This window comes from Myotis brandtii, unplaced genomic scaffold (genome assembly GCF_000412655.1).
Source record: "Myotis brandtii unplaced genomic scaffold, ASM41265v1 scaffold266, whole genome shotgun sequence".
Classification (NCBI taxonomy): Eukaryota; Metazoa; Chordata; class Mammalia; order Chiroptera; family Vespertilionidae; genus Myotis; species Myotis brandtii.
In genome coordinates, this window is record NW_005360124.1 from 9,878,165 (window position 1) to 9,904,752 (window position 26,588).

Below are 26,588 nucleotides of genomic sequence, written 5' to 3' on the forward strand. Positions count from 1 at the left end.
ACCCAGGACCCTTCAGTCCGCAGGCCAACGCTCTATCCACTGAGCCAAACCAGCTAAGGTGACACTCCAAAAATTTTTAGACTGTGGCCAGAAAAGGAAGTAGAAGAGAAACTGATAAAACTAAGCTTTTTGTTTCTAGACATACGGTATAGAGGAGTATCTAAAAGTAGATTTTTAAATCAGACTAAAATTCACACCAGATGGCACTAGAAGTTTATTTTTCCTCTCCTTAAACTGAATATGAGGGCTTATAAAGAAGAATGGATTATTTTTAGACCACCTAAAGGAGTTACATTCAGGGTCCCCTTCATGGTACGCAACCTGTGTAGTATTGCCCCTCGTTCAGAAAAGCCTCATGTTCGGTTAGAATCAGTGGTTCTCAACCTTCTGGCCCTTTCAATACAGTTCCTCATGTTGTGACCCAACCATAAAATTATTTTCGTTGCTACTTCATAACTGTAATGTTGCTACTGTTCTGAATCGTAATGTAAATATCTGATATGCAGGATGGTCTTAGGCGACCCCTGTGAAAGGGTCGTTCGACCGCCAAAGGGGTCGCGACCCACAGGTTGAGAACCGCTGGGTTAGATGGTCTGCTCTCACTGTCTTGAAATTCCCAATAGCTTTCATTCAAGGAGCCCACATTTTGGTTTTGCCATGCAGCCAGGCTTGGCTATAGGTTCTCTGCATCTTCAAGTTGTCACGTGGCTTTATTTTCTTAATCCCACTAGAGACAAACCAATAAGTTTTTTTGCTTTTTTTCTTTCTTCTCCATTTGAAAATTAACATAGATGTTGTTTTTTGCGCCCTAACTGGTTTGGCTCAGTGGATAGAGTGTCGGCCTGCAGACTGAAGGGTTCCCAGGTTCGATTCCGGTCAAGGGCATGTACCTTGGTTGCGGGCACATCCCCAGTAGGGGGTGTGCAGGAGGCAGCTGATCGATGTTTCTCTCTCATCGATGTTTCTAACTCTCTATCCCTCTCCCTTCCTCTCTGTAAAAAATCAATAAGAAATATTTTTTCAGAAAAAGTTGTTTTTTGCTATATGACTATGTAGAGAAGTTCTGTGTGTTTTTTTCTGATCCCCCCTCCCACCATGGTAATAGATTTAGTAAGACTAAACTAGAAATATGAACATAGAAAATTTAAAAATAAAATACACAGACACTAGATCAATCAGGATAAAATATTTAAAGTATAAAAGACGAGGCATTTGAAATCGATTGTTGGCTTGCATTCTGACAACACAAACATTCCAGCGGCCACAATCTTCATGGAAACAGAATGACAATAATTGTTTCCAGTTAGAAGCAAGAAACTAGGCATTTATTTCCATTAGACTGGCCAAGACAAAGCAGTGTTCTTTCCGCATGGGTTGTTGGTAGATGACTCAGCTTGGGACTACGCCTGAATTTCTATGCACTCCTGTGGTGGGGCCTGACAAGAGAAAAATTCTGAGCTGTCCTAAATTAACTTACAGTGGGCAGGAGAGTGAGAGGAAGAGACTAGAGTCTTTAACCAATTAAGAGCTGTGAGGCAATGAAGGGTAAACTACTCCTATTCCTGAATGTATGTGAGAGCTTTCCATCGCCTTCTGGGGTGACTATCCGACACCACGGCATCCCTCCCGTGCATGAACTGTCAGGGTTGTTGCCCATAACCACTCACAAGTAGTAAATATTTCTCACCGACAGACTGTGCACCTATCCTAGAACTACCCCAGATGCACTTTCCCCGCCCCCACTTATCTGTAGCTCATGTAAATTCTTTCAGAACAACTCACATCTTTCTTCCCCAAAACATAATGTGTAAAAGCGCCATCAACGCCAGGACAGTGGGTGTGTTTGTCTTTTCCTCCTGGCCCTGTTGCTGTGGTTTAGATTTCGTCCAGGTCTCAACAAACCCTTTGTTTTAGAAAAGCTTTCCATGAAAGTTTCTTTTGTTTACAGGCCTAAAATAAACACACACAGCCCTAACCGGTTTGGCTCAGTGGATAGAGCGTTGGCCCTTGGACTGAAGGGTCCCGGGTTTGATTCCAGTCAAGGGCACGTGCCTAGGTTGCAGGCTCGGTCCCACCCCCTTCCCACCCTGGTCGGGCCCATGCGAGAGGCAACCAATGGATGTGTCTGTCTCACATGGATGTTTCTCACTCTCCCCCTCTCCCAGTCTCTCTGAAAATCAGTGGGAAAATATCCTTGGGTGAGGATTAACCAAAATATAATAAACACACACACACACACACACACACACACACTGAAATAGTTAATGAACAGTTATATTCAAGTCATTTTCATTTCCTTTTATCTCATATCTAATTTTTTGCTCCTTTTCACAGGTGCTTTCCCTACCTTTATATTGGATGCCTTTGTAGTTTCCTATCCCTTTGTAGGAAAAAATAGTCAATATATAAGCTCTCATAAGGCTGACACTATTGAATTTAATAATCTACAGGGAGACAAGAATCTAAAGAACATAACCATTTATGACATGCAAGAAATCTCATTCCATTTACCTTTGCCATAGCTAGAAGTGATCTGATATTTCTGATATTACGGGGCATTTCATAATGCATTATCATATCAAAGGAAGGTTTCTTTGGTAGAAAGGCATTGCAAACTCCTTAGAGTAGCAACAGCTACTATTAATTAATATTTATTGAGAGTTGTTTATTTTATATGTGCTAGATGCTTAGTACTCATTTCGTTCTCATCACAACTGTGGAGGAGAGGAAAATGTCCCCCTTTTCCTTTTAGTTCTTCTGGCTGATCTGATAATCACATTGACACGAGACAGATTAACAGGACAAAATAACCGAATTTAATGAGGGATCTGTGAGAATCGGGGGCCCCAGAACAAATCCGGTACTTGAGGCTTCTACGCCTTGTTCAGTTTAGGAGAGAGGGGAGAGTGGTGGTCTAAACGACAAAGGGAAGGTCAGCTTCACAGGTGGATGGGAAGGAGCAAACATTTGGTAAGTACATTCTTGCCGGGCCACCCAGAAACAACGGTCACAGCGTGGAGGTGGGACTCACTAGGTTCTGCCTCTGCCAGTTCATAGTAAACCACAGTTCCCTGTGATGGCATTTCCCTTCCTGGAGCGGGTCCTCTATCTCAATTCTTGTAGGGCAGGCTGAGGGGAGGTCACAGGTTCTTCCTGGCTCTTTTACTTCATTTTCTGAAAAACAACCAGCTTGAACATAATATTCCCCAAAGACATGTTTTGCGATGGCAAACTCTCCTTTCCCTCGCAGCCATCACTATCTTCATTTTGTACTGAGCGGCGTGAGGAGGCAAGAGAAGGTGAGCCGGCCGCGCCCCGTGGTCGGAGCGGCGGGGCTGGGATCTGAGGCAGGCAGCCTGACTCACTGCGAATGAGGGGAAGCAGGTGCTCACCTTCGCTGAGTCATTCTTCCAAGCCGTGGAGTCAGCAGCGGTCAGAGCGGCCCGGAGGTGCACTGTGTTCCCATCACGGCCACAGGGAGGATTTGGAAGGTGGGTCGCCTTGGCTTCTGAGTCAACCTCCCAAGGAAAGGACCGTTTCCGCGTGGCTGCGTTTTGAGTTTCAGGACAGCGAGAGCCCTTTCTCTTCCTGCATTTCTGGCTCGGCCTGAAGTAGCGGCACAAACCCCAGTGCAAGAAAAACATTTTTTTTTTCTTCATATCATTCCCTTTTTCAAAGTCATTTCAGTCTGGAGCTAAGAATTAGCTTAATCTAAGCTTAATCATCACCAGGTCTATTTCATCTATAGCAAAAGAGATGGATAAAAAGTAAAAATTCATTCAAATATATTGGCTGATTGGCATATCGTTACCAAATATCTTAGAATGTATTTGGAAGCAATGATTTTTTTTTTCATTTTCTTTTAGGTGATTTCATGTTTAGCTTCCCCTTTAATTTCTTATGTACCTAGTAAGTGTCAGTTTCTTTACCTCCATTATTTCTAGTGTTATAGTAACTCTGTGAGGCAGGTAGTGGTAGTAGTAGTAGTAACAGTAGTAACAGTAGTAGTATTACACTGATTAAAAACTATAGCTTAGAAAAGGTAATTATTATGGTCAGGGTCACTTAGTAAGTGGTGGAGGCTTGATTAAAACTTGGATCTCTCGGGCTCCAAGTCACAACCCTCCGTACCTCTCTGCTCCCATATTATAATGAACCTCTAGCAAATATTCACAAATGTCTTTTCTTCTTTCTCTTCTTTGCTAGCAATATTCCATGACTTCCACAAAGAAAAAAAAAAACGTCTCAACCTTCACTTACTGAGTGTGATCTATTGAGCTATGATGTGGGTATGCCAATAAATTGGACATGCCTTTTCGGCACCCCACAAAAACACGTTCCAAGGTAATTATCTATTTCTTGCATTAAAATAATTAGGAGAACCATGACTTTCTGTTTTAAAGGCAATGACAATGTGTGAACTTGCATAGACAGTTCATGTAAGATATCGCAAATGATGTTACATGCATGTAATGGCATGCTATCGTCCTACATATGGCATATTAGCTATTACAAAAGTGGTGATCACAATATCTCCATTCTTCCCCAAATCATCTAAGACCATGCCACTTTTCCTGTAAGAGGTGAAATGTAATTACCCTCCTCTGAAATCTGAGCAGTCTTGTGCCCTGCTTGTAACCAAAATAATGTGGCAGAAGTAATGATGAACCAATATTGATACATTATTATTAACTAAAATTTATAATTTATATAAGGGGTCACTCTTTGTATTTGTATAGTTCTGTATGTATCCACCACCACAATATTTACAAAATAATGTAACCACCCTAAACATGTCCAGTGCTTCACTTACTCATCCCTTCCACCTTCCCTCAACCCCTGGCAACTGTTCATCTTTTTTGCTGTCTCCATAGTTTTGCCTATTTAAGAATGTCATATAGTTGGAATCATACAGTATGTAGGCTTTTCAGATCGGCTCCTTTAATTCAGCAATATGCACTTAAGGTTCCTCCATGTCTTGATACATCATTTCTTTTTATCACTGAATAATAAATATTCCATTGTGTGTATGTACCACAGTTTGTTTATCTATTCACCTACTCAAGGACATCTTGGTTGCTTCCAGAGTTTGGATATGAATGAAGTGGTATAATCATTTGTGTGCAAGGTTTTGTGTGGCTATAACTTTTCAGCTCATTTGGGTAACTACCTAGCAGTGTGATTGCTGAATTGTACAATGACACTTTCACTGTGTAAGAAACTGCCTGTCTTTCCAAATGGCTGTGAGTGATATCTGCGAGTTCCTGTTGCTCCTACATGAGATGAATTTTAGCCATCCTAACAGGTGTGTAGCAGTAGCTATCTCATTGTTGTTTTAATTTGCAATTCCCTAATGGCATATGATGTTGAGTATCCTGTCATATGCTTACTTACCACCTTAATATCTCTGGTGAGGTGCCTGTTCAGATGTTTTGCTCTTTTTTTATTTGTTTGTTTGTTAATCCTCATTGGAGGATATATTTTTCCATTGATTTTTAGAGTGAGTGGAAGGGAGAGAGGAAATAGTTCAAAATGGATTACAAACTTAACTGTAAAATGGAACTATAACATTTTTAGGGGGAAAAAACAGATAGAAATTTTCAGGACCTAAGGTTAGGTAAAGTGTCTGTAGATGTGACACCAAAAAACACAATCAATGAAATAAAAAAATTGAAAAACTGGACCTCATTAAAATTTAATATATTGGCTCTGAGGAAGACTCTATTAAGAAGATAAAAAGACAAGCTGTATACTGAAAGAAAAGTTTTGAAAACCACATATTTGACAAAGCACTGGTATGTAGACTACATAAAGAATTCTCAAAACTCAACAATAAAAAGACAACAATGCCAAAATACAAAACAGCGACAATACCAAATGCTGGTAAAGCTGTGGCGAAACTACATCGCTTGTATGCTTATTGTGAAAAAGTAAAAGGATTCAGCCACTCTGGAAAACAGTTTGACATTGTCTTAGAAAACTAAACATGCAACTATCTTTTTTTAAGTGAGAAATTTTTATTGCTGTTGCCATTTTTTCTTTACACTGATTCACAAAATATAGCAGAATGTCCAATTATTACAATCACTGATGCAATAAATCCATTATTAGACAGACACACTCTCAATAATCTGTACCAAGATGATAAAATGTAAGGAGTCTATTTTCTAACTCTGTATTTTCTTTAATTTAATATGTAATATCTATTTCATTAAGTGATTATAATTTAGTATGCAGGCTCCTATCCCCTGATATTAAATTAAACCACTACATTACACACAGAAGAAAATGGGAACAGAAGAACCAGTAACACACTAATTGTCCTGTAAAATCATTTTATTTTCTGTTACATAAACATCTTTCTCAGGTAATGTTAACAGAACAACCTGTTATGGGGTTTTACAGTTTGGGGCAAATATGTTTTTTTAAAAACTTATCTCTATTATACAGAGTTGTGATATAAAAATGATTTATAGGCTATAGTTTTCAGAAAGCAGTTAGCTAGACTGATGCTGCTGAAGAAACTTTCCTATTTAAATCTTATAACATGGCATAAAAAGATATGATTTAAAAATCTTCTGATCAAAAAGCTTGAAATCATCAAAGGAATGTTTACTGTCCTCCACAGAGAGCCACCAGGATTTTTTCATAGTCTCCTTTGGTTTCATCCTGTTGATTAAAAATAGAGTATTACTTAATGCTACCTGAAACCATAATCAATATAAAGTATTTTTAAATAAGAGTAATTATAATCTTAGTAGACTGAAGAGTAGTAGAACATACATCACAGTACATCAATTATCTAGGATCTTCGATAAGAATATTACTTATTTCATTAAATAACTTAATGCGTAGAGCAGATAACTGATATTTGTTAGTGGGTTATTATGTAAAAGCAATACCTGTCAAGATTCAGATTGTGAACTTCTCTGAAGTGATTATGTTGTGTATTAGAGCTATTATTTTCCAAGAATAAGATGTCATGCAGAATTGAGTAAATATAACATAACAATCATTTCAGATCTTCTTAAGGAATATCTGACTCCTTCACCAGAGAAAGTTATAAGCTTGTGATTTTCTCAGTAGATTACAGTTATTCATTATATGTAACAAATTAAATTTAAATAGTCACCCATCTTTCAATAACTTCAAAACCCTGGACTTGCCTTTACTTTATAGCATTATATTTTATTTCTTAACATTATAATGAGATCACATGAACATGTATTTTATACATATTACATATGACAAAAATTAAAGAAAAACTTAGAATAATAAGTCTCTAACCCTCTGATCAATATTCATTGCAAAACAAATCATTATATCTCCCTGCTAAAAATATTTTGGTTGCTAAATTTATGTATGAGAAACTAAATGTTCTATGAATGCTGAAAATTTTGAGTATTTTTTCAGTACAGAACTTACTAGTAGATTTTACCAGTGAATGTTAAATTTACTTATAAATTATGTATCCTAATATAATGAGTTAATCTTACATATAAAATTTATAGATACAGTAAGTCAGCCTTTCTCTTTCAAAAAGAATATTATTTGTGGGAGTAGCATTATGAAAATCACAACATACCAGGATGGCTTGGCAGAGAGAGACACCATACAACTTCTGATAGTATGCTTTGATGTCATTCATGTCGATTTCAGAACGGGAAACCATAATCCTGGTCAATATCTTATGACGTGTTCCAGCACCCTGTCCAAAACAAGTGAGGGTTAAGGGTTTCATATTCAGAGCATACTCATAATAAAGCAGGATATGGGTTTGAATGTAAAGCTCTTTTGTTAACTCATATAGTTCTATAGAGAAACTATCTCTACATTAAAGGACACACACACACACACACACACACACACACACACACACACCCTTTACACAAGTGGTAATAAAATGACGAACCCAACTGCTGCATCAGCAGTATGTTAAGAGCTTTTACAACCTCCTAACTGGCCTTCCACCATCCAGTCTTTCCTTTCTCTAATCTATTCAATAATTACAAATACAGTGAACTATCTAAATTGCAAATCTGATCATCTAATTCACCTACTTGAAATCCTTCAATGGTCTTTTTCTCATAGGATAAAAACCAAGCATTTTATCTGGGCTTGCAATGCCCTGCCTAATTCTACAATCTCTTCTACCATGCACCATCGCTCTAACTGTACTTACTATCTTGAAAGGGTAATGCTACCTCCTCCTCTTGGGCCAACCTTACTGTATCTCTCCATCTCTTCCACCCCTGTTCACATCTGGCTAATTCCTGTTCACTGTCAGGTTTTAGTTTAGCTGAGAACAAGGCTACAATTGACATCCAAAGTCTAGGGGTAGAGGACACTCTTCTCTTCTTCTACAATAGTAGGTGCTCATCATTACCCATCGGATTAGCCCACTAAGTAGAGCGGACGTGGGCTCAGGGACTGTACTGCCCAGTACATAATGGCACAATGCCTATCATTTCATAAGGACTCTTTCCTATTAATTGAATGGTTAGATCTCTCTCTATCTCAAGACTTCCTTCTTTTGGAGTTGCTAAAAAAGGGGAAAAAAAGACAACTTTATAACTTTTCACAGTACAAGTATACAGATGGCATCCTATATAATATGATGCAAGCAGGAGAATAGAGTTAAAGTGGTTGAAGTGTATCTCAATACATCTTAATAACGCCTTCTACTTCAGTAATCTTAGCACAACATTTTAAAAGCTTAGAATGACATATTAACCGATGGCATGGAAGACAGACTATAAAAAACAAATTAAACTTAGAAAAGAAGAGGTTATAAAACTCACAACCTTAGCAGAGGTAGGTTACTAAAATCACACATTAAAAGCGAAATGATATCACCCTTCCTATGCTGACTCCACTTTTATGCAAAGCAAGAGTAACTCACAAATTGCCTACAAGCTCCCCTTACCATCTTACCTATAAAAAATACAACAAATCTAACCATTTTATTCTAATAAGGAAGTGTTTTACCTCTTGCATTGGATGGAACCGTGATTCTTTTTAATGGGAAAATATTAAAATATGTGTGGTTTTCATGCCCTAGAGCGTCGGCCTGCGGAACAAAGGGTCCCGGGTTCGACTCCAGTCAAGGGCACACGCTCAGGTTGCGGGTTCAATCCCCAGTAGGGGGTGTGCAGGAGGCAGCCAATCAATGATTCTCTTTCATCATTGATGTTTTTATCTCTCTCTCCCCTCTCCCTTCCTCTCTGAAACCAATGAAAATATATTTATAAAAATGTGTAGTTTTCAAACAATCTGGGGTGTTGTGTTCTCTCCACTAACAATAATTTCCCCCCTAACCAAATCATGTAAGTAGAATCTTACCTTCATGGCCTGATGAAGCTTCTCAGCAAAGAACATCGGTTTGTTTGTGGCACACTTCACTGCAAGAGAGGCACATTTTAGTTGACATATTGATATGCCCCAAAAGAAGAAAGATGCATATGAAAGAAATAGTAGATACAGGGTTTTGCAACAAGCAAGATTCTATTCACCCCTGTTTCCCACCTCCCTTCTCAATATGGATACTTGGTTTATGAGAAGCTATTCTCTAGATGTTGGTTTTAAATATTCTTTCCTCATAACACCATCACCTCTCTCCTATTATCTTAAAGACAAACAATAGCAGCTTCATGCTATTCTGAGCATACTCTTCTTAGAAATGTGGAAACCAGTTGGTGTCAGAAGCCATAACTGGCATATAATACATACTTTTTTCATGTCATAACAAGAAAAAAGTGGGAAAGGACAGGCTGTAAGAGGCAGCTGCCAAATAAAACGCTAACAGATGTGTCAATTAGTAAGATGATCTAGTTTGCTACTCAAAATGTTATCCTTGGACCAAAAGAATTGGTATCACCTGGGAGTTTGTTAGAAATGCAGAATCCCAGGCCCCACGCCAGACCTAGTAAGATGGGAATCCGTGTTTTGACAAAATCTCCAGGGGATTCCTGTGCACATTAATGTTTGAGAAGCTGCTTTAGAACACAGGTTCTCAGCCCTACCTGGTCAGCTGAATAACATGAGAGAACTTTAATGTCTTTTTCTTTTAAAGACCTTGTCAGAAGCTACCAGAGAACTACTGAATCAAAACCTCTGGGCTTGCCTAGGATTTTTCAATTGGCAAGTGACAGACCAGGATTTGGATCTGTTATCTAATTCCAAATTCCATCTTAATGACCATTCTGACTTTCCTCTGTGCTATGTCCAGCTCGGTGCATCTTGTGGCATAAGTGGGGGCTCAGTACCTATTTTCCACCTGCATATCTATTTTTCTAAAGGGAATGATTTCTGTTATTATTAAGAAGGCCGTTGTATACATTTAGCTAACTATGCATTGCCATTATCTCACATGTTGCCTCTCTCTAGAGTTTAGATGAACTATATCTGAGTTATTTTGCTTTTGCTCTATTTTGTTTTTTTAATTATGGGACAGCAATGATGATGCAATTTTCACTTAGAAAATTCTTCTCCTTCCAGGACTACGTACCGATAGTTGTGAAGCATTTCTCGATGTCACCTTTCATCTCCAGGTCCAGCACTTTGGTCATGTCATGCTGACTGTACTTGGCGTACTTCTGAAACACTGAATGTGACATTTAAACTAAGAGATGTAGAAAGCATCCCATTCTTTAGCAAACTTTAGCAAAATCAGGGCAACTGACTCAAAGCACTCCTTGGGATGACTGCACCTCACAACATATCTTAAAGCTAATTACTGAACTGAGTATAGTTTGGATACTTCATCTTCCCCTAGGAATGTAAGTCACATGGCTATTTTGGTGTTCTTGCATATTTGGGGGAAAATTTTGCAAGTGTTGACATTTATTAGAGATGGCATGTGATTGACAATCATAACACTTGCTACATCAAAGCTAAGTGCCATAGCAAATGGATCTTCGCTTATATAAAAATCTGTATAGTAAGTTTCACTTAATTTTGGCATTAGAAATCAGTGTGCTATTATTAGAATTTTGGGTAATTATTATGACTTTCTATTTGCCGTGGCTTCCAGTAGGCTCAGCAACATCTGTGCTCAAAGGGAAAAACTCCTTTTGGTTTTTGTTTCTGGAGCATCCATATACACTTTTTTTTTACTTAGTCCTGAGTTTTTTGTTTTTCTTTATTGTCATGTCATGCGTTCTGTTGTATGTATATACTTTGTCACATCTGCTCCAAATATTTTGGGGGAATAGAAATAGTGAAAATAAAGAAATAATGCTCTAATGCCAAAGTCACAAAAGGTGTTTCAAATACTATAACACGATTCCTATATGAAGTTGAATGCACAAAGATCAATAAGGGGTCAGAAACTCTATACAATATTCATTGGGTGTATGAGTGATGCTGCTGATTGAGACTTTTTGCTTTCCTTTCTCTTATTTGCCCTCAAAAAAATTGCATCTTCTATAAACAGGTTTTGGGAACCCTTTTTTTCCTTCTTACCTCTGCGAAGGTGGGGATAGCTTCTGCTGGTAAGAATGGTAGTGAACACGTTCACATCTGTCCCTTTTCTCTTTTCTCCTGCTTCATATAATGCCTGTCAAGAAACACAAAAATAGATGCTTGATCATCTGCTGACTTGATATCTGCACAAGAATGTTAAGATTTTCTAGGCATCTGCTTTGTATCCAAAAGGATCAGAAAACATGATGCTAAGATTGAGAGTATCTTCCACAGTATCTCTCAAGGTGCCTTGCAAACATTAAAGACTGAATATATGTTTGAAGAAGAAACGTTTGATGAATTAAATTGCTTTAAGATTACATTCTATATTAAGACAACTCCAAGGACCTCTCTAATTTTTATTTACTTTTAATTGTTCAAAGTAATTATCAGAAAATGGTACTAATAAATCAACAATTCAACCATAAATAGCCTCGGTCTTGAATTTTGATGTTAGAATTTCTAGATTCAAATTTTGACTCTGCAACTTAATAACTCTGTAATCTTAGGTAAATAATTTAGCCTTATTAAAGCATAGATTTTCCTCTTTTGTAAATGAAAAAGATAATCCCCCTTATTATCATATATTGTTCTGTTAACTTTAAAATCTTAATTGCCATCTTTCTCTTGGAACACACTAATCCAAGTAGCTGCCATAAATATACATCTTAGAGCTCTGATAGTCTTAAAATGGAAAGTAAATTTAAAAATGTCACAAGCAAATAAGAATTTTTTTTAGTATGGATAATTATTCAAATACTAACTTCAGTTCTTTGGTTTGCTTACACAATTTCTATTAAAATGGTCAAACTTCCAATGGACATAAGAAGTTATTTTGGACTTTTCAGGCAAACTGATCTGATAAGTATGCACTTATTCTGCAAAAAGTTAATGAATGCCTATTATGTGCAAGATAATGTACTGTTACTGTGAAGGGAGTGGGAGTAGAGAAATATCCTTCTATTCTTACTGTCTCACTGTGATGAATTTATAGAGACAATGCTATCCCAAGAGGAAGGCATATGCAAATAAGTTTTTTTTTTTAACAGAAATTCCAGGCCCTAAAATGGTACCATTTTCTAATGTTGCCAATGGACTGGCATATTAATAACCAGCAATCTCACTGAAACGATATATAACAATATACTTGAAAGTATATAAATATGTTATTGTAATTGTTTTATAATTATAATATCACTACTATAACATTTTTACAATATAAGCTTATATCTACAAGCCATTCCAAGTTCATTGTTAAAAGAATGTTAGATGTGCTTACTCTTTCCACTTCACTAAATAAAAAATTATGCCTGATAAAATAAATATCAGAGTTTTCTTAATATAACAGTTCTTTGGGACAACCAATCCAATTCTCACTGTTCCCTTTCAACCCTTTCCGACTTTATGAATAATGAGATCTATTGAAAACATCCAGACTGCATTTTTTTTTCTTGGATGCTCAAGGACAGAACAGTGCCCATCATTCAGGGAATGAACATTAGATGCCCGTGGCCTCTTGAAGTATCTGAGGCTTGCTTCCATGTGGAGGTCATCCGGTGTAACCTGACTTAAGGCAGGAACCATTTGAGGTAGGAAGAATTGCTTACCCTGGCATCTGAATCAGCCATGTCCTCATTTGAGGAAAAGTCCTCAGCTCGGTCACCCTGAAAAAAAAAATACCATTCTCTTGGTAAGTTGTTTACTAGCATGGAATCACATGATTCATTTAATTCCCTTAAAAATCAGATAAATAATATTCTTTGAGAAAAGAGAGAGTCAATTGCTCATTTCTAGAGTGAGATGAAATCTAAAATTTTACTCTTCGTTAAAGAAGAGGCCTTTCCTGAACCACTTGAAGTATACCTTAGCCAGAGAGAGCAAAGCCGTCCGATAATCTCCAGAGGTGTCGGCGGTGATGTCTTTAGCCAGGTCTCTCTTCAGTTCTGAAAAATAAGAGAAGTATGTCTTGCAGTAAATTAATGATAAATAATGGCGATGATTATAATACCAGACATCTCTATATTGGCTTAAAAATTTCAATGCCAAATGTTCAATGACATGGAATGCATTCAAAATATAATTTTTTAAAATAAAAATAGAGATATTGGACCAAGTAAAACTTTGGATCATCAAATTTCTATCCTCTCTAAGGCAATGAAAGCAATTTAGATAATACTGTGAAGGAAAACCTACAGTCACAGAGCTTTTGCTAATATGAATTGCATAGGTATTAAAAAATTATTTTAATTTTTTAATTCGGAAATAAACATTCCAGAATTCAAGCAATGTGATGAATAGAACAGTTATTTAAAAGAATAAACCAGAGGTACTTGCTTGAACATAGATTATTCATTTATTTTAATTATAAGTATATATAATATAGTTTAGTTATGTATGTAGATAGATAGACTTAAAATTTTTATTTGTGTAAACACCCTTGCTTAACTATGCAAAATAATGCTGTATTAGGAGAAAATTAACTGAGTTTATAATTAACCAGAAGATGGGGCAATTTAATAAGCTATCACTGGACTATATCTTGGGTATAATGGGAAAATATGGCTATTTCCCTTTGTAAACTATGTTTTATTGAACAAAAAAAACTAAAAATAATGCCCCTCTTGATTATTATCACTTATAAAGGGATCTAAGATAAGTATTGATAATGAGATAAATGCTGAAAATGAGGTTGAACTCTTCCTTATTCTGATCCTTTTATTAAATTGCTCCAAAAACAATATGCAAGGGCCATTGTATTCTCTGTGCCTGGGGTGAAAATTCCAGGTGCTGCATATTGGTTTGGGAAACTAGAAAAGGAAAATAGGAAGGACCCAGCATTGCTCAACCCTCTTTACAACGTTAAGCATATCATTTGAATGAGATGTTTCACTGAATAGAATAAATGAGGGATGGCTTGGTCTTTCATCCCTATGGATGCAACTAGACATAAAGAATAAGCAAATCATTTATGTGCATAATGCTAAAGTTCATAATGGTAAGAGCTTCCATCACAGGATTGTTAAGTACCTAGCTCTACCTTTCCAAGGACAAATGGACAATGTATTTTTGGGGGGAGATTTTATTTTTATTTTTGTTATCCTTTCCAAAATAAAAGACAACAGTATATTTTAATAAAATAAATCTCAGGATAACAGAAAATGTTTTTAGAAAATTCTTTGAATTTAATGCTTTGAATTGACTTCCATTACAATACTATGCGGCCATTTGTCTTAGAGGGACACTTGATTAAAAACCAAGCATTAACCATTAAAAGTGCAAACATTGTCTCACTTCAGCACCCCAACAAATGGAATGCTATCCAGTAACAGTGTGTGATTACAGTAGACATGTGAAAACAATAAAAAATTTTTAGTATGTAGAGTTTCCAAAGTCCCCCTAATTAACACCCACAATCAATTTTAAGAAAAGTATATCACATTTCCTTTTCCAACTAAGGCACTTGGACTGTTCGACATTAAAACTTACCTTCTCTATAGACTCTGTTAATTTCTCTGATTTCTCTGTTAGTTCTTGATGCCAAAATTTCATTCAGAGTGTCTTCATCAGTTCCAAGACCCTGAATTAAAAGAGAAGAGGAAATGTAGGAAAATCTTCACTTGAGAGCATCAACTAGTTTTTGTGTCCTGAAATGTGTTTGAATCTGGCATTTAGTACATTTCCCACAATATTTAGTAATTACAATTAGTCCTATCTGGTATATTGCTCTAGAAACAAAATGGCTTTTAAACCAATATTTTGGACAGAGATATAAAAGGTGAGATATATGGTTGATATAGTGACATGTTGAGCATGGGAATAACACAGCGATTAATGCCAATTTTAATTAATTAATCAATACATGCATTTTATTCCCTTAATTGATAGGCCCTATACTAGATGCTGAAGGTACAATAAGAGGCCTAAGTGGATTTGACCTACACATTCTTTTCGGGAAAGAAGTTTTTCCGAAATCAGGCATTTACCTTCATGGCAGCACGAAGTTCGTCCGCATCAAACTGGGCTGGAGTTTTTAATAGAGCCAAAGCGACTTCCTCAAGATGACCTGTGAGGGCTTTCCTCAGAACTTCATCCAAGGGCTAGAAGAAAGAGGGCTTACAATAAGCGACGCACTAGGTTACACAGCAATGTAGGGTTACCTGACCTTTAGGTAATTTTATTGCTGATTCCTAAACTCAACCATATTTAGAGCTCCTCCCTTTGCATAAAAAAGGTACCAGATTCTTAGAATGCTTTCTTAATCTTTTAGAGTGATTAGAATGAAATTTTACTAAATTTGTTGATAGCTTATTTTTTTTTAATTTTTCATTTATTTACTTTTTAGCTGTGAAGTTATTTTTTATTGAATTTATTGGGGTGATATTAGTTAATAAAATTACACAGGTTTCTGGTGTACAATTCTATAATATATCATCTGTCTGTTGTAATGTGGTATGTTCACCACCCCAATCAAGTTTCCTTCCATCACAATTTATCCTTCCTATTGAACAGGGTTCTCAATCTTTTAAACAGGGAAGAAACTATAAAGCTCAAAACATAAGGTTGTATATTAACAGAAACTGTAGTAAGAATTCTTAAAAAATATGTAACGTATTAATAATTTTTCCAAACTTTTGAGGTTTGCACTGCTCAAAGAAGCACTATATAATCAGACACTGACATATAGTTTTCTAAGTGCATTCCTTAAGAAACACTGCCCTTATTTGGTATAAAAAATACAAAGCTTACTTTTAAAGTAGTGTGGGCAAAAAAGGGGCCACATACTAAACCTGACAAGCTCAGGAGAGGCCTGAATGGAGAGCCTTGCAAACTCAGAGACAGAAAGTAACCACATAGGATAGTAAGAACATAGATTTCCTCACTAAAAGCAGGTTGTGGCAGGTAGTCAGGTACTAGACCGCAGCTTCCTTGACAAAGGTCAATCTTGACCTGAAGTGAGCCAGTAAAATGGTTTTTTGCATCTAAAATGTCAGAGTAATTACCTTTTCCAGACCCCTCAGGGCACACCCACCACTACCACCACCACCACCAGAGCACTAGATCACAGAACCCTCATTGTTATCTTCTTCCTCACATGCCATCGCTATGTGCTGTAACTGTTAATTAACTGTCCTGTACCCACCTTAAACAAGTATGTGTCTCTCCATTTTACTTTTCGCCCAATCCCAGAGAATTCCCTGTTTTTGCTTTATTCTGCCCCCTTAATCTAAAAATAATGAAATCCATGTATCCCTCCTTATGCCTCCTCCTTTGATTCTAATGTATAAAATAAGCTGCAAAACGTCACATTTTACTTCCTGGCAATTGTCATTAGTTTGGCTCAAATAAACTCATAAAAATTCTCTACATGTTTAGATGTTTCTTACATCAACAGTAGAATTATATGTATAAACCTTACACTTAGGCATTAACTCAGTTCAAATTTTAGCAGAAGACACATTTCAACCAGAACGTAGTCCTTATTGCCCATAATAATTTTGATGTTTGTTATGTTGAAATTAAAGACTTGTCTCCAATATAGAACACATCTGCAAAGAACCTACACCACTAGGACAAAAGTATGAAATCAATAAATTTGCCGGAATTGATTGCAATCAAGTGGATAAATACTGCAATCCCAGTCATAGTAGTTGTAATAGGAACTAGGTAATCGTGTTTCAAAACTCATGTTTAACACAAATGCAACTGAAATTAAATATGTAAATTTACCACTCCAACCCACCTTTCCTTTTTCCTGGAGATAAGCTGCTTTGATCTGTTGGCGCTGTGCATTGGTTCTCTTAGTTAGAATGTCAATGATGGTTGCTTCATCCACACCTGGAAATAAAGGGTGGCTTGCCTTTTAAAATCAATTTTGTTCCTCTTTAACAACCGACATTAAATGATTCATTATCAAAGTGCTCCAAATGAAGTTCTTAACAAACTAAGAAAAATGGATTATATAGATGCAACTACTCTCAAGCAAAGGGAAGCTTTCTCATATGAATGAGAGAGGAAGAGGACATTGGCCCTGACCCTCCATGTTACAGTGTTTGATCTTAATTCAAACCCTCACTGTGAGCAGCGGTGTTGGTTTCAGTATTGACTTTATGCTAGAAATGGGCTGGTAAGGATATCTGTTATGGCAGCAGAGATTCTCCAGATTTAACCTTTTTCTTTTTAAGTGATAAGAGAGGAAATATACTTTCATTTGATAAAGAAGTCTTATCTTCAAAATGAAACAGACTTTTTCCACTGCATATGTCTGTTTTTCACTAGCCATTCTGAGTGTGCAGGAGGGGACTGTTTAAGAAGACTTCGTTACCTTTAGCCATTACTGCATTATGCAAGGCCGCAACATCTGAGGATGGATTGAAGCTGGGGAAGGGGTACACTGCTGACCCAGGACCACCTTTGGATGCTTTAACAGTGTTCTGTGGAAGAAAGAGAGAAAATTAATGTCTGTGCACTCATATTAGTTTCCCTTTTAATATTTAACTAAATTATTTTATTGTCACTTGACTTACCGTGTATTCCTGCTCTTGATTGTCAATGAACCAGGCCTGCTTGAGGAATTCTGACACCATTGCCATTTTTAAAGAAGTTTCTGGGAAGAAAACAGATAGTTGCTTTTACAAACCACAAATTCACCACACATAGACATCACTCCATTCCCTTACATACACAAGACATATTAGAGTAACCTTGACTTGACTTACCAGGATATTACTCTTAGAAGCATAATTAAAATGCTAGGTGTAAGTTTTTAAAAGGAGAATCTTACCCTTGAATAGACACCCATCATCTCCACTCAGAAATTTGGTTCTTTCTTAGCTTATTCAGTCCCTACCTTTTAGGAATCAGAGGACTACTACAAGCAACATATAGGCTGAAGAGAGGAGCTGGTGATTCACTTCATTGCTCTACATTTATAGACCAATAACTATTTGCCAAGCACTGGGGGTGCAAAAAACATCAAAACATCATTGCTTGCCTCAATGAACTTAAAGTTCCTGTTGCTCTCGGTGGGAAAACACAAAAGCTAAGGAAACTTTTTAGAAGACCTGTTGACTGGCCTGGGCCTCTCGAAATGAGCTGAGACTAACCTGGCAGAAAAGTGAAAGAGAACAAAACAGAGAGACACGTGTCCTATTTGGGGAAAGAAGTTCACTGGAACTAGAAAGGTGGACAGAAGCTCCAACAAAGAAGTTTAAATGTATCCCTAAAGCTTTGTGGGGGGGAGGGGGAATTAATGGGTTTTTTAAAAGAAAGCAATATGATTCTATTTATATGTTGAAAAGATGACTCATCCTTTATCATACTAGTAGAGAATGGCTAAGAGATGGGCAAGATGAAAAGATTAGAGATCATTTAGTAGGCTATTGGAGAATCTATGTAGGATCCCAGAAAGCTTGAACAAAAATATCATAATATTTATATTTACAAGGTAAATAAAACTGTGATAATCTGAAGGAGTTGATTGAAACTTAAAACTCTATCCATAAAAGGATATCCAGGTACTATTTCTCTCCCCTGCATGATTCAGTATTTTTTCCCATTCCTTGGTATAAAATTATTTCAGCAATTGGAGTGCTCCTATTTTTTTTTCCTTTTTGAGCTGTTCACATACTAGGCCTACATGTTTTTCCACCCAACACAAAGAACTGGGAAATGGATTGTTTTATGCCTGGTGCTTTGCTCTAACACAGTGGTTCTCAACCTTGGCTGCACATTAGAATCACCTGGGAATCTTTTTAAAATCCTGATTTCTGGGCCTCATCCTCCGGAAATTCTGTTTCTTTGTTATGAGGTGGGGCCACAACATTAGTAACAAAGAAACAGAATTTCCGGAGGATGAGGCCCAGAAATCAGGATTTTAAAAAGATTCCCAGGTGATTCTAATGTGCAGCCTCCGGAGGATGAGGCCCAGAAATCAGGATTTTAAAAAGATTCCCAGGTGATTCTAATGTGCAGCCAAGGTTGAGAACCACTGCCAGGAGAGTGAAATTGCAACATGGCTGTAAACTCTATCTTAAAGGAAATTTCTGGAACTACTATCATGTTTCAGCAGTGTTTTTATGTAACCAACCATGACTATTTTGGAAACCTGAAGTGTGTGAACGACTGATGTATTTTCCGTGTTACCCACAAAAGAAGCCCCCAGTGATACTTTCTGTCTGGGCATCTGTTTTTAGGAGCCTATGCTCCAGGTCTACGCTGATATCTCTCCACGCCCTTTTGTTGATCCCTCAGGAGACTACGCTCATGAATATTTGTGAGGGAGACCGGAAGGATAATCTACGCCACTGTAAATTCTTCAGGGGAAGCTAAATGACTCATGAGGAGTGAAACCGTAACCCGATTCCTTAACAGCATGTTCAGACAGTATTTCAAGCCACACCTGCTGGAAAAGAACTGCAGTTCCAGGTAATGAGATTAAATGCATGAAGGAAGTAATCTCCAAAGCAGAAACTATCTCCCCTTAATTATTATGGGATTGTTAAGATTACTATTCTGCCGTCTGGGCGAAGAAACAATATATTGTGCACTTATTTCATCTCTCTCCACTCCGCCACCCAGCAATGGATAAATCTAGAGCTATTTCCTAAGGTAAAGTCACGTTGTACAATTTTGCACCAGGGTTTAATTCCTGTTACAGACATCATCTGGTGCCGTTGCCGTTGGCATTTAGAGAATTTCCTTTTCCTATCGTTTCACTGGCACATCAAAAACATCTAGCAATTTCTGGCAAGGTTTCAGGTATTTGAAATTTCCATTTGTATCATCTCATCCAAGCCTTTCATAAAGTAGAATCCTCAAAATGTGTGAAGTGATCACTCATGAGTCCTCAAAAGAAAGTACTTTCCACAGTTATAGAAACACATGTTTGAATATTTCTACTCTTTTCAATTAGAAAATAAAAACTTCAGAAGAGATAAAAAAAATTAAGGCTGTTGTCAAATATAACTTTTAAAATGAGACTCACAATTAGAAAATGAATTTTATGAGAACTTTCCCCTACTTCACTCGTTTTTGTCACTTTAGAATGATGCTTACATAACGCATCGCTTTCTTAAAATATAAACTTGAGAAAGTATAAGAAAATGTGATCGCTCTATTAATTAGATAACACAAAATAAAAAAGGGGTTGCATGATTTATTTGACATAACAGTGTCCACAGAGGAAACAGCTTTATAACCTATCCTGAGTTCCTAGACGGCAGTGTGAAATGATTTGGGTGACCTTCCAAAGAAAAGCAGCCTAAGGAGGGCCCATCTCATGAAAGCAATTGGAGGAGAATGGAATCTCAACTGAGCTAAATGAGATCCACTAGCTCTGAACAAAGCTTAGAGAAACAAGGATTTTGATAAGACGTCAGAAATTGCTCTGAAATAATTTTAGGAACTGCCATGTACTACTACTGAAGTCAACTGCATGTTTAAACAGAAATGCATAGCAATGGCAACACACCCTACAAATTCCACAGCAAAAACATTTTGGCCAAAAACTTCAGCCAGACCATTCTGCCTGTTCAGGCCTTACCGTCAACTTATTTGAAGATGAAGTTGGCCATTTATACATAGGCAGACCTACATGGAAATTAACAATATTCCAGAATTTATCTGGTGAGTGACCATACACTAACCTACCAATCTCATTTATCTGTGCATAAATGTGCGTAACTTTCTAGAGATTAGCATTTTTTGTATATACTGTACCTGTGTCCAAAGAGAGCTCTCTTCATCTCATTCAGCAAGGAATTAAAGAAGGGAAGTATGCACAAAAAGTATGCCCAAGGTATTAGAGGGATCTATGCTTACTAAATTAAGAAAAAGGTATTCCAGAAATGGTACATTAGCAATTGTACCCACTAGACAGTTTGAGAACACTAGGCTTGTTGCATTAGGTTAATTGCCTGATTTTTAAAAAATTGCACTATGGTTGTATCCTTATTTTTTAATTTATCCAGGCAGAAGTATTTGGAGGCATAGGGACATCATATCTGCAATGTTCTCTCAAATGTTACAGAAAAAAATATCTAGAGAGGGTAGAAGGAGGAAGGGGAAGGATTAATGACAAAGCAAATGTGGTGAACTATTAACAGCTGGGTTATATTTCACATCCTTTTCACACCTACCCCTGTGAGAGAAGCTAATTAGGCCTTACAATAGCATGGCTTATGAAGAACCACTTTATGAAATGTAATCTCACAAATGTTTTGCTTCCAGGCCTTTGAGTAGGGTGTTCCCTTTGCTTGGAATGCTGTTTTCTCCTCCACGCCCACAGCCCTTTGTCTAACTTCTAAGTCAGGAGTCACCATAGACCTCACTACATCCTCCAGAAAGCCTTTATTAGTCCTGTGCTCTCCCCAAACATCCTACTTTTACCCTACGGGAGCCCCTACCATTCTGTATTATCACTTTCTATTTATGTTTCTTTTTACAGCAGCATTACATGAAGGCAATGCTAATCTACTATTGATTCAGTCCCTCCAATCTGGGCCAAAATGCCTGGTATTTAATATGCTAATAAGCATTATTGAGTGAATAAACAGTGTATGAGTGTTAATTATTTGGGAAACTTATCTATGCTAATTTAACAAATGTTTCTACCCATAATTATAGAATTTAAAAATGAGAATAGAAGGAGTTCTAAGCCCTATTTTGATTCTCTTTAGCTGATTGTAGGACTTCAAGAAAACATTTAAGGTCTCTAGGGGGCTTCATTTGTAAAAATAGGAGTGTTGGAATAAATAGTATCTAAAATGCATGCTAGTACCGAAGTGGCAAACTTAAACTTTACCTCAAAAGGATGGAAGTGGAAAAAATTAGCTTAATGAAGATATTATATAAATTCTGTCTGTTCTGACCTTTCTGATAAAAAATGATTCCATTTTAAAGAAAGATGAACTCATTTACTTCAAAAACTGCTCTTGAATTATCACTGGAAAAGAATAGGCCCATTGCTTTAGCTGATTTGTAAAATAAGTCATAAATTAATGGGTCTAGAGAGGATTAAGAACAATCAGCTCAGCAAGCTTATGTCATCTACAACCTTTGCAGATCTTTTGAGTGAAAACATAGTTAATAAGCATGAGACTCTAGCTGGTCCCTTAATAATGTTATGATTGACTCTTCTGACAACATCAGTCAAATGTTGGGGAGCTGCCAGCTGTGGTTAGTACCCGGGGCTAGGGTGTTGACCAACTTCTAGAGAAGAGGCCATTTCAGAATGATGAAACTAGCATTTTACCACATGTGAATCATTTTGCAATGGGCCTTCTCTTCCAGCCACCAAAAATGTATTCGGGCAGGCAGAGGGGAATATAAGTATTACTTTTTCAAAATCCATATATAATTTCAGACATAAACGAGTCAAGAAAAAACAACAACAACACCTTTCTTAATGAGCTAGCATTAAAAAGTAGATATGGGGCATTTAATTTAACATTCAAAATGGGCTAAGAGAAAAATTCTTGAAGGAACATCTGTAATGAACAATAGCCAGATATATGGTTATGATTAAAAATCTATTCCTTTTGAAAATGTATCCAACACCAGTAAACACTCTACTTTAGATTTGGGTTGTGCTTTTGTAAGGAGTGGTATGGCCATTAGCTCATTCAACAATCAAGATGCTACTCAGTAGAATAGCTTTTAGATGGCTCATCTGGTTTTCCCAACGGATGATTTATCTGACACCCTCAAAAAATGCTTCCTTCCCCCAAGGTTTCCTGATCAGCACTTGAAAGCCTGCCTATGACACAGACACTACAGGAATAAGAAGGCATCCACACCCTCCTTAAATGACCTGATTAATAAGCAGATCCTCTTATTATTTATTTACATGGCATGAGTAAAATTAACACTAATTTCAAAGTGTTAATTACAAAGGGCATGATACCACTATGTGGCCAGAATCTATTACGTTTTCCTTACAAAAGAAAATAAATGATGTCAACCATGCTATTTAGAAACAGTTCCCTGAAACCCACCCTGGCCTGACTCCTTCCCCACAGGCACCCCACCTACATCATGATTTCCATGTGGGGCACACAACGCTCTTGGAAACTCACAACTTGTAGGAAGAAACACATTCTTTCCTTCTTTTCCATGGCAACTCACCAACAGTATAACAAGTCAGTATTAAGCAAAGTAATACTTTAAAATTATATTTAACTAAGTAAAATAAAACACTACAATTTGTGATTCCCAAAATACAAATAGCCTGTGTAATTTTACAGAAAGATTTATCAAAACATACCAAACACAATTAGCCATAAATCTTATAGAAGCAGTAATATGTAACATCATGATGGGAAAAGTTTTCAAAACAACCAAAACCAACTAAAAGAAAAACCAAGACTTACCTTTGTTTTCTGCCTTCTTACAAAGAACTAAAGGGAGATTTCTTCTCTGAAAGTCTCACACTGGCACTGAAGCCTCGGGCTCCTGATTTTATAGAACTTGAAAGGAGACCACACCCAGCAACCAGAAGTTAGTAATTGGCTGTCTTTTGTTTGAAATACATGGCTCAGTCTTGCCCAAAACAAAGTGAAACAAGTCTTGCAAAACTACTCACCAAGCCAACTCATCGCTGACAACCCAAAGGAAAAGGAACGGGAGGACAGATTTTTTTTTTCTCTCTCTCTTTAGTTTGCACAGTTTTCTTTCTTTCTTTTTTTCAGAGGGAGTAGTACGCAATGGATTTTCAAATATGCAGTACTCTCTGCTCCAGTCCTGATACCAAGGATTGACACCTTTATTTTTCCTTACACAGGTTTAAAATGAAAAATGTTTAAATTTCAAAACGAAAGAGAACAAAAATTTTTTAAAAAATAACTTTCCATTTGAATCTCAGCTCCATCACAATTACTATGTGACCTTGGTAACATATATAATTTTTCTGAACCTATTTCCACTTTTGTAAAATGGGGGTAATGTTATCTAGGCTGCCTACCCATTGGAATTCTTGTGACAATTAATGCATATTTGTAAATTCTCATGTTATATAGTGCTGAATAATTCTCTATTTATACTTCACCAGCATTTCTCCTGCCTTCAGAATAAAAGGCTTTTTGTGCTTGGATATAGCTTCTTGATATAAATAAGAAATATAAAAGAAATGGAGCTCTAGAATGACCCATAATTTCAAACAAAGAAATTGTGATACTTATTCAAAATAAGTATTGGCATTGCAGGAAGGCCTATTTACAGTAATTCATATATATAGGAACAATTTATCTAAACTTTGATACAAATAGATCCTTGACATTTAGAGTATTTGAACAATAAACCAGAACTATAAATTAAAAGGATTAATGTACTAGTAACTATGACGGAACAGGTACCATAAGAAATTTCTCACCTGATGCAAATTAGTTCTGGTAACATCACTGGTGATTCATTTTTATCCTTCCTGAAATCTTACAAAATATTGTATGATGTTTCCATTAAACTGTGCACAGGTATGAACTCTCCCACAGCATTCCGGTTCAGTCAGGCTACATTTTAGTGTTTTCTTCTTTTTCCTCTTATCCTCATAGATATTTCAGGTACTTACTTATATGTTAGATTTAGAAAAGTCAGTGAAAATACTTTTTCAAGATTGTCAGTTTTTTTATAACACTTCCTAAATTCTCAATTCTGTTTTCAATGAAATCAACATATCTTGAAGTAGGATGATTACCTAATCTAAATATTTGAGAAAATTCCTATCTATATTTTGGGCACCTATCATAAGTATGTATTGAACTAATTAATTAGTTACTAACTAGTGAATTGATTGATATAATTACAAATCAATCTTGACATGTAGACCAGCCTTCTAAGATCATGTTTATTTTGTCAGCTGAGAAGGGAAAAGATAATTATTCAAAATTTTTTTTTCTATTTGTATTTGCAACATGAATAATGGAAATGGAATGGAATCTTTCTACACAGTAACACTCTTATGAAATAAGGAAAACGTTGTGTACCTTTTAAGCAATTTGACTACCTGTAAGAAACATAATTTTGTTTTGTTTTTGTGGTTACCAGTAGCATGAACCCAGAGGAATTGCTTTATATATTTGAATTGGTAATGGACTGGCAAACCTATTATAGCAACAATAAAAGGGTGCTTGTGGAAGTATTAAGGAAAAAAAAATAAGAAAAACACTTTTTCAAAAATTCTGGTTGTAACTGTAAAGGCAAATAAAACTCCAAAATATAAAAAGAAAAGAAAATCACTAATCATGTGTGAATAATCTGTCAGAAACTCCCCCCGACACACACACACATATAATAATAACGATAGTGCATTTGTGGAAATAAAAAAAACATCATATATGTTACTATTAACGGCTAAGGGATAATTACGGGTTAAATACTTTATGTGCTTGAAATGCCACGTACAACTCCCTAAAACTCCTAAGAAGTGACTCACCACTTGCTGTTTCTACAAGATGATGACTCATAAGCTCCACTTTACAGAGAGAGCGCAGAAAGTAAAGGAAGAGAGGGAAAGAAAAAAAGATAGTTAAAGGCCATCACTGTATGCTACATTTTCACATTGCATTTATTTCTACTCCTTTAATGTAGACCTGATAGTGAAGAGAAAACAAATCAGTAAGACAACATATGGAGTCTCTCACACATTTTATATCGTCACAAAGGAAAAGCCCTTGCATAAGACTAGCAAACATCTGATTTTAATAAGGTGTTTTCCCCACCCCTTCGTGTTCAGCTCTATTTAAGTACCTTTCACATAGCAGAAGAAGATGTGTATTCAGAATCATCAAAACCTGCATTTCACTGAAATCCCAAAATCTCTTCACACCCCTATTCACAGACAATAAAATCCTTGTTTTAGTTTGTATTTCTAATATTAAAGCATCAGGTTAAAGCATTTTGAGAAATACTAAATGGTTTTCCCTTTACCTCTAGACATGCTAAATAATCATCCCACTCACACATATACACACATACACGCTGAATTACTGGGGGTATTATAATTATCATTATTATTTTTGCTCAGTTATTCCCAACATCACATAGAGAAATATTTTTTTAATCAATGAAGTTAATGGAATGGTCAAGTGGATAGCAAAAGCCAAAGGAAGGGAACTTCATCTTCTTAACACATC

General features: G+C 36.5%; 1 protein-coding gene across 2 annotated transcripts; it reads right to left on the reverse strand.

The window, feature by feature from the left end:
- Positions 1-6,318: 6,318 nt before the first annotated feature.
- Positions 6,319-23,941, reverse strand: ANXA1 (annexin A1). 2 transcript variants are annotated; one of them, XM_005868310.2, is made up of 13 exons: positions 23,832-23,941; positions 17,988-18,067; positions 17,786-17,894; positions 17,204-17,298; positions 15,447-15,560; positions 14,950-15,040; positions 13,327-13,406; positions 13,071-13,127; positions 11,464-11,557; positions 10,508-10,603; positions 9,343-9,401; positions 7,586-7,708; positions 6,319-6,669 (listed from the first exon to the last, which is right to left on the reverse strand). In XM_005868310.2, the coding sequence occupies exons 2-13, from the start codon at positions 18,051-18,053 to the stop codon at positions 6,613-6,615; spliced, it is 1,041 nt and encodes a 346-aa protein (XP_005868372.1). In that variant the 5' UTR covers positions 18,054-18,067; positions 23,832-23,941; the 3' UTR covers positions 6,319-6,612. The 2 variants fall into 2 exon arrangements, with proteins under 2 accessions (XP_005868372.1, XP_014396764.1); XM_014541278.1 differs by lacking the exon at positions 23,832-23,941 and adding an exon at positions 21,181-21,308.
- Between the last annotated feature and the right edge of the window lie 2,647 nt (positions 23,942-26,588).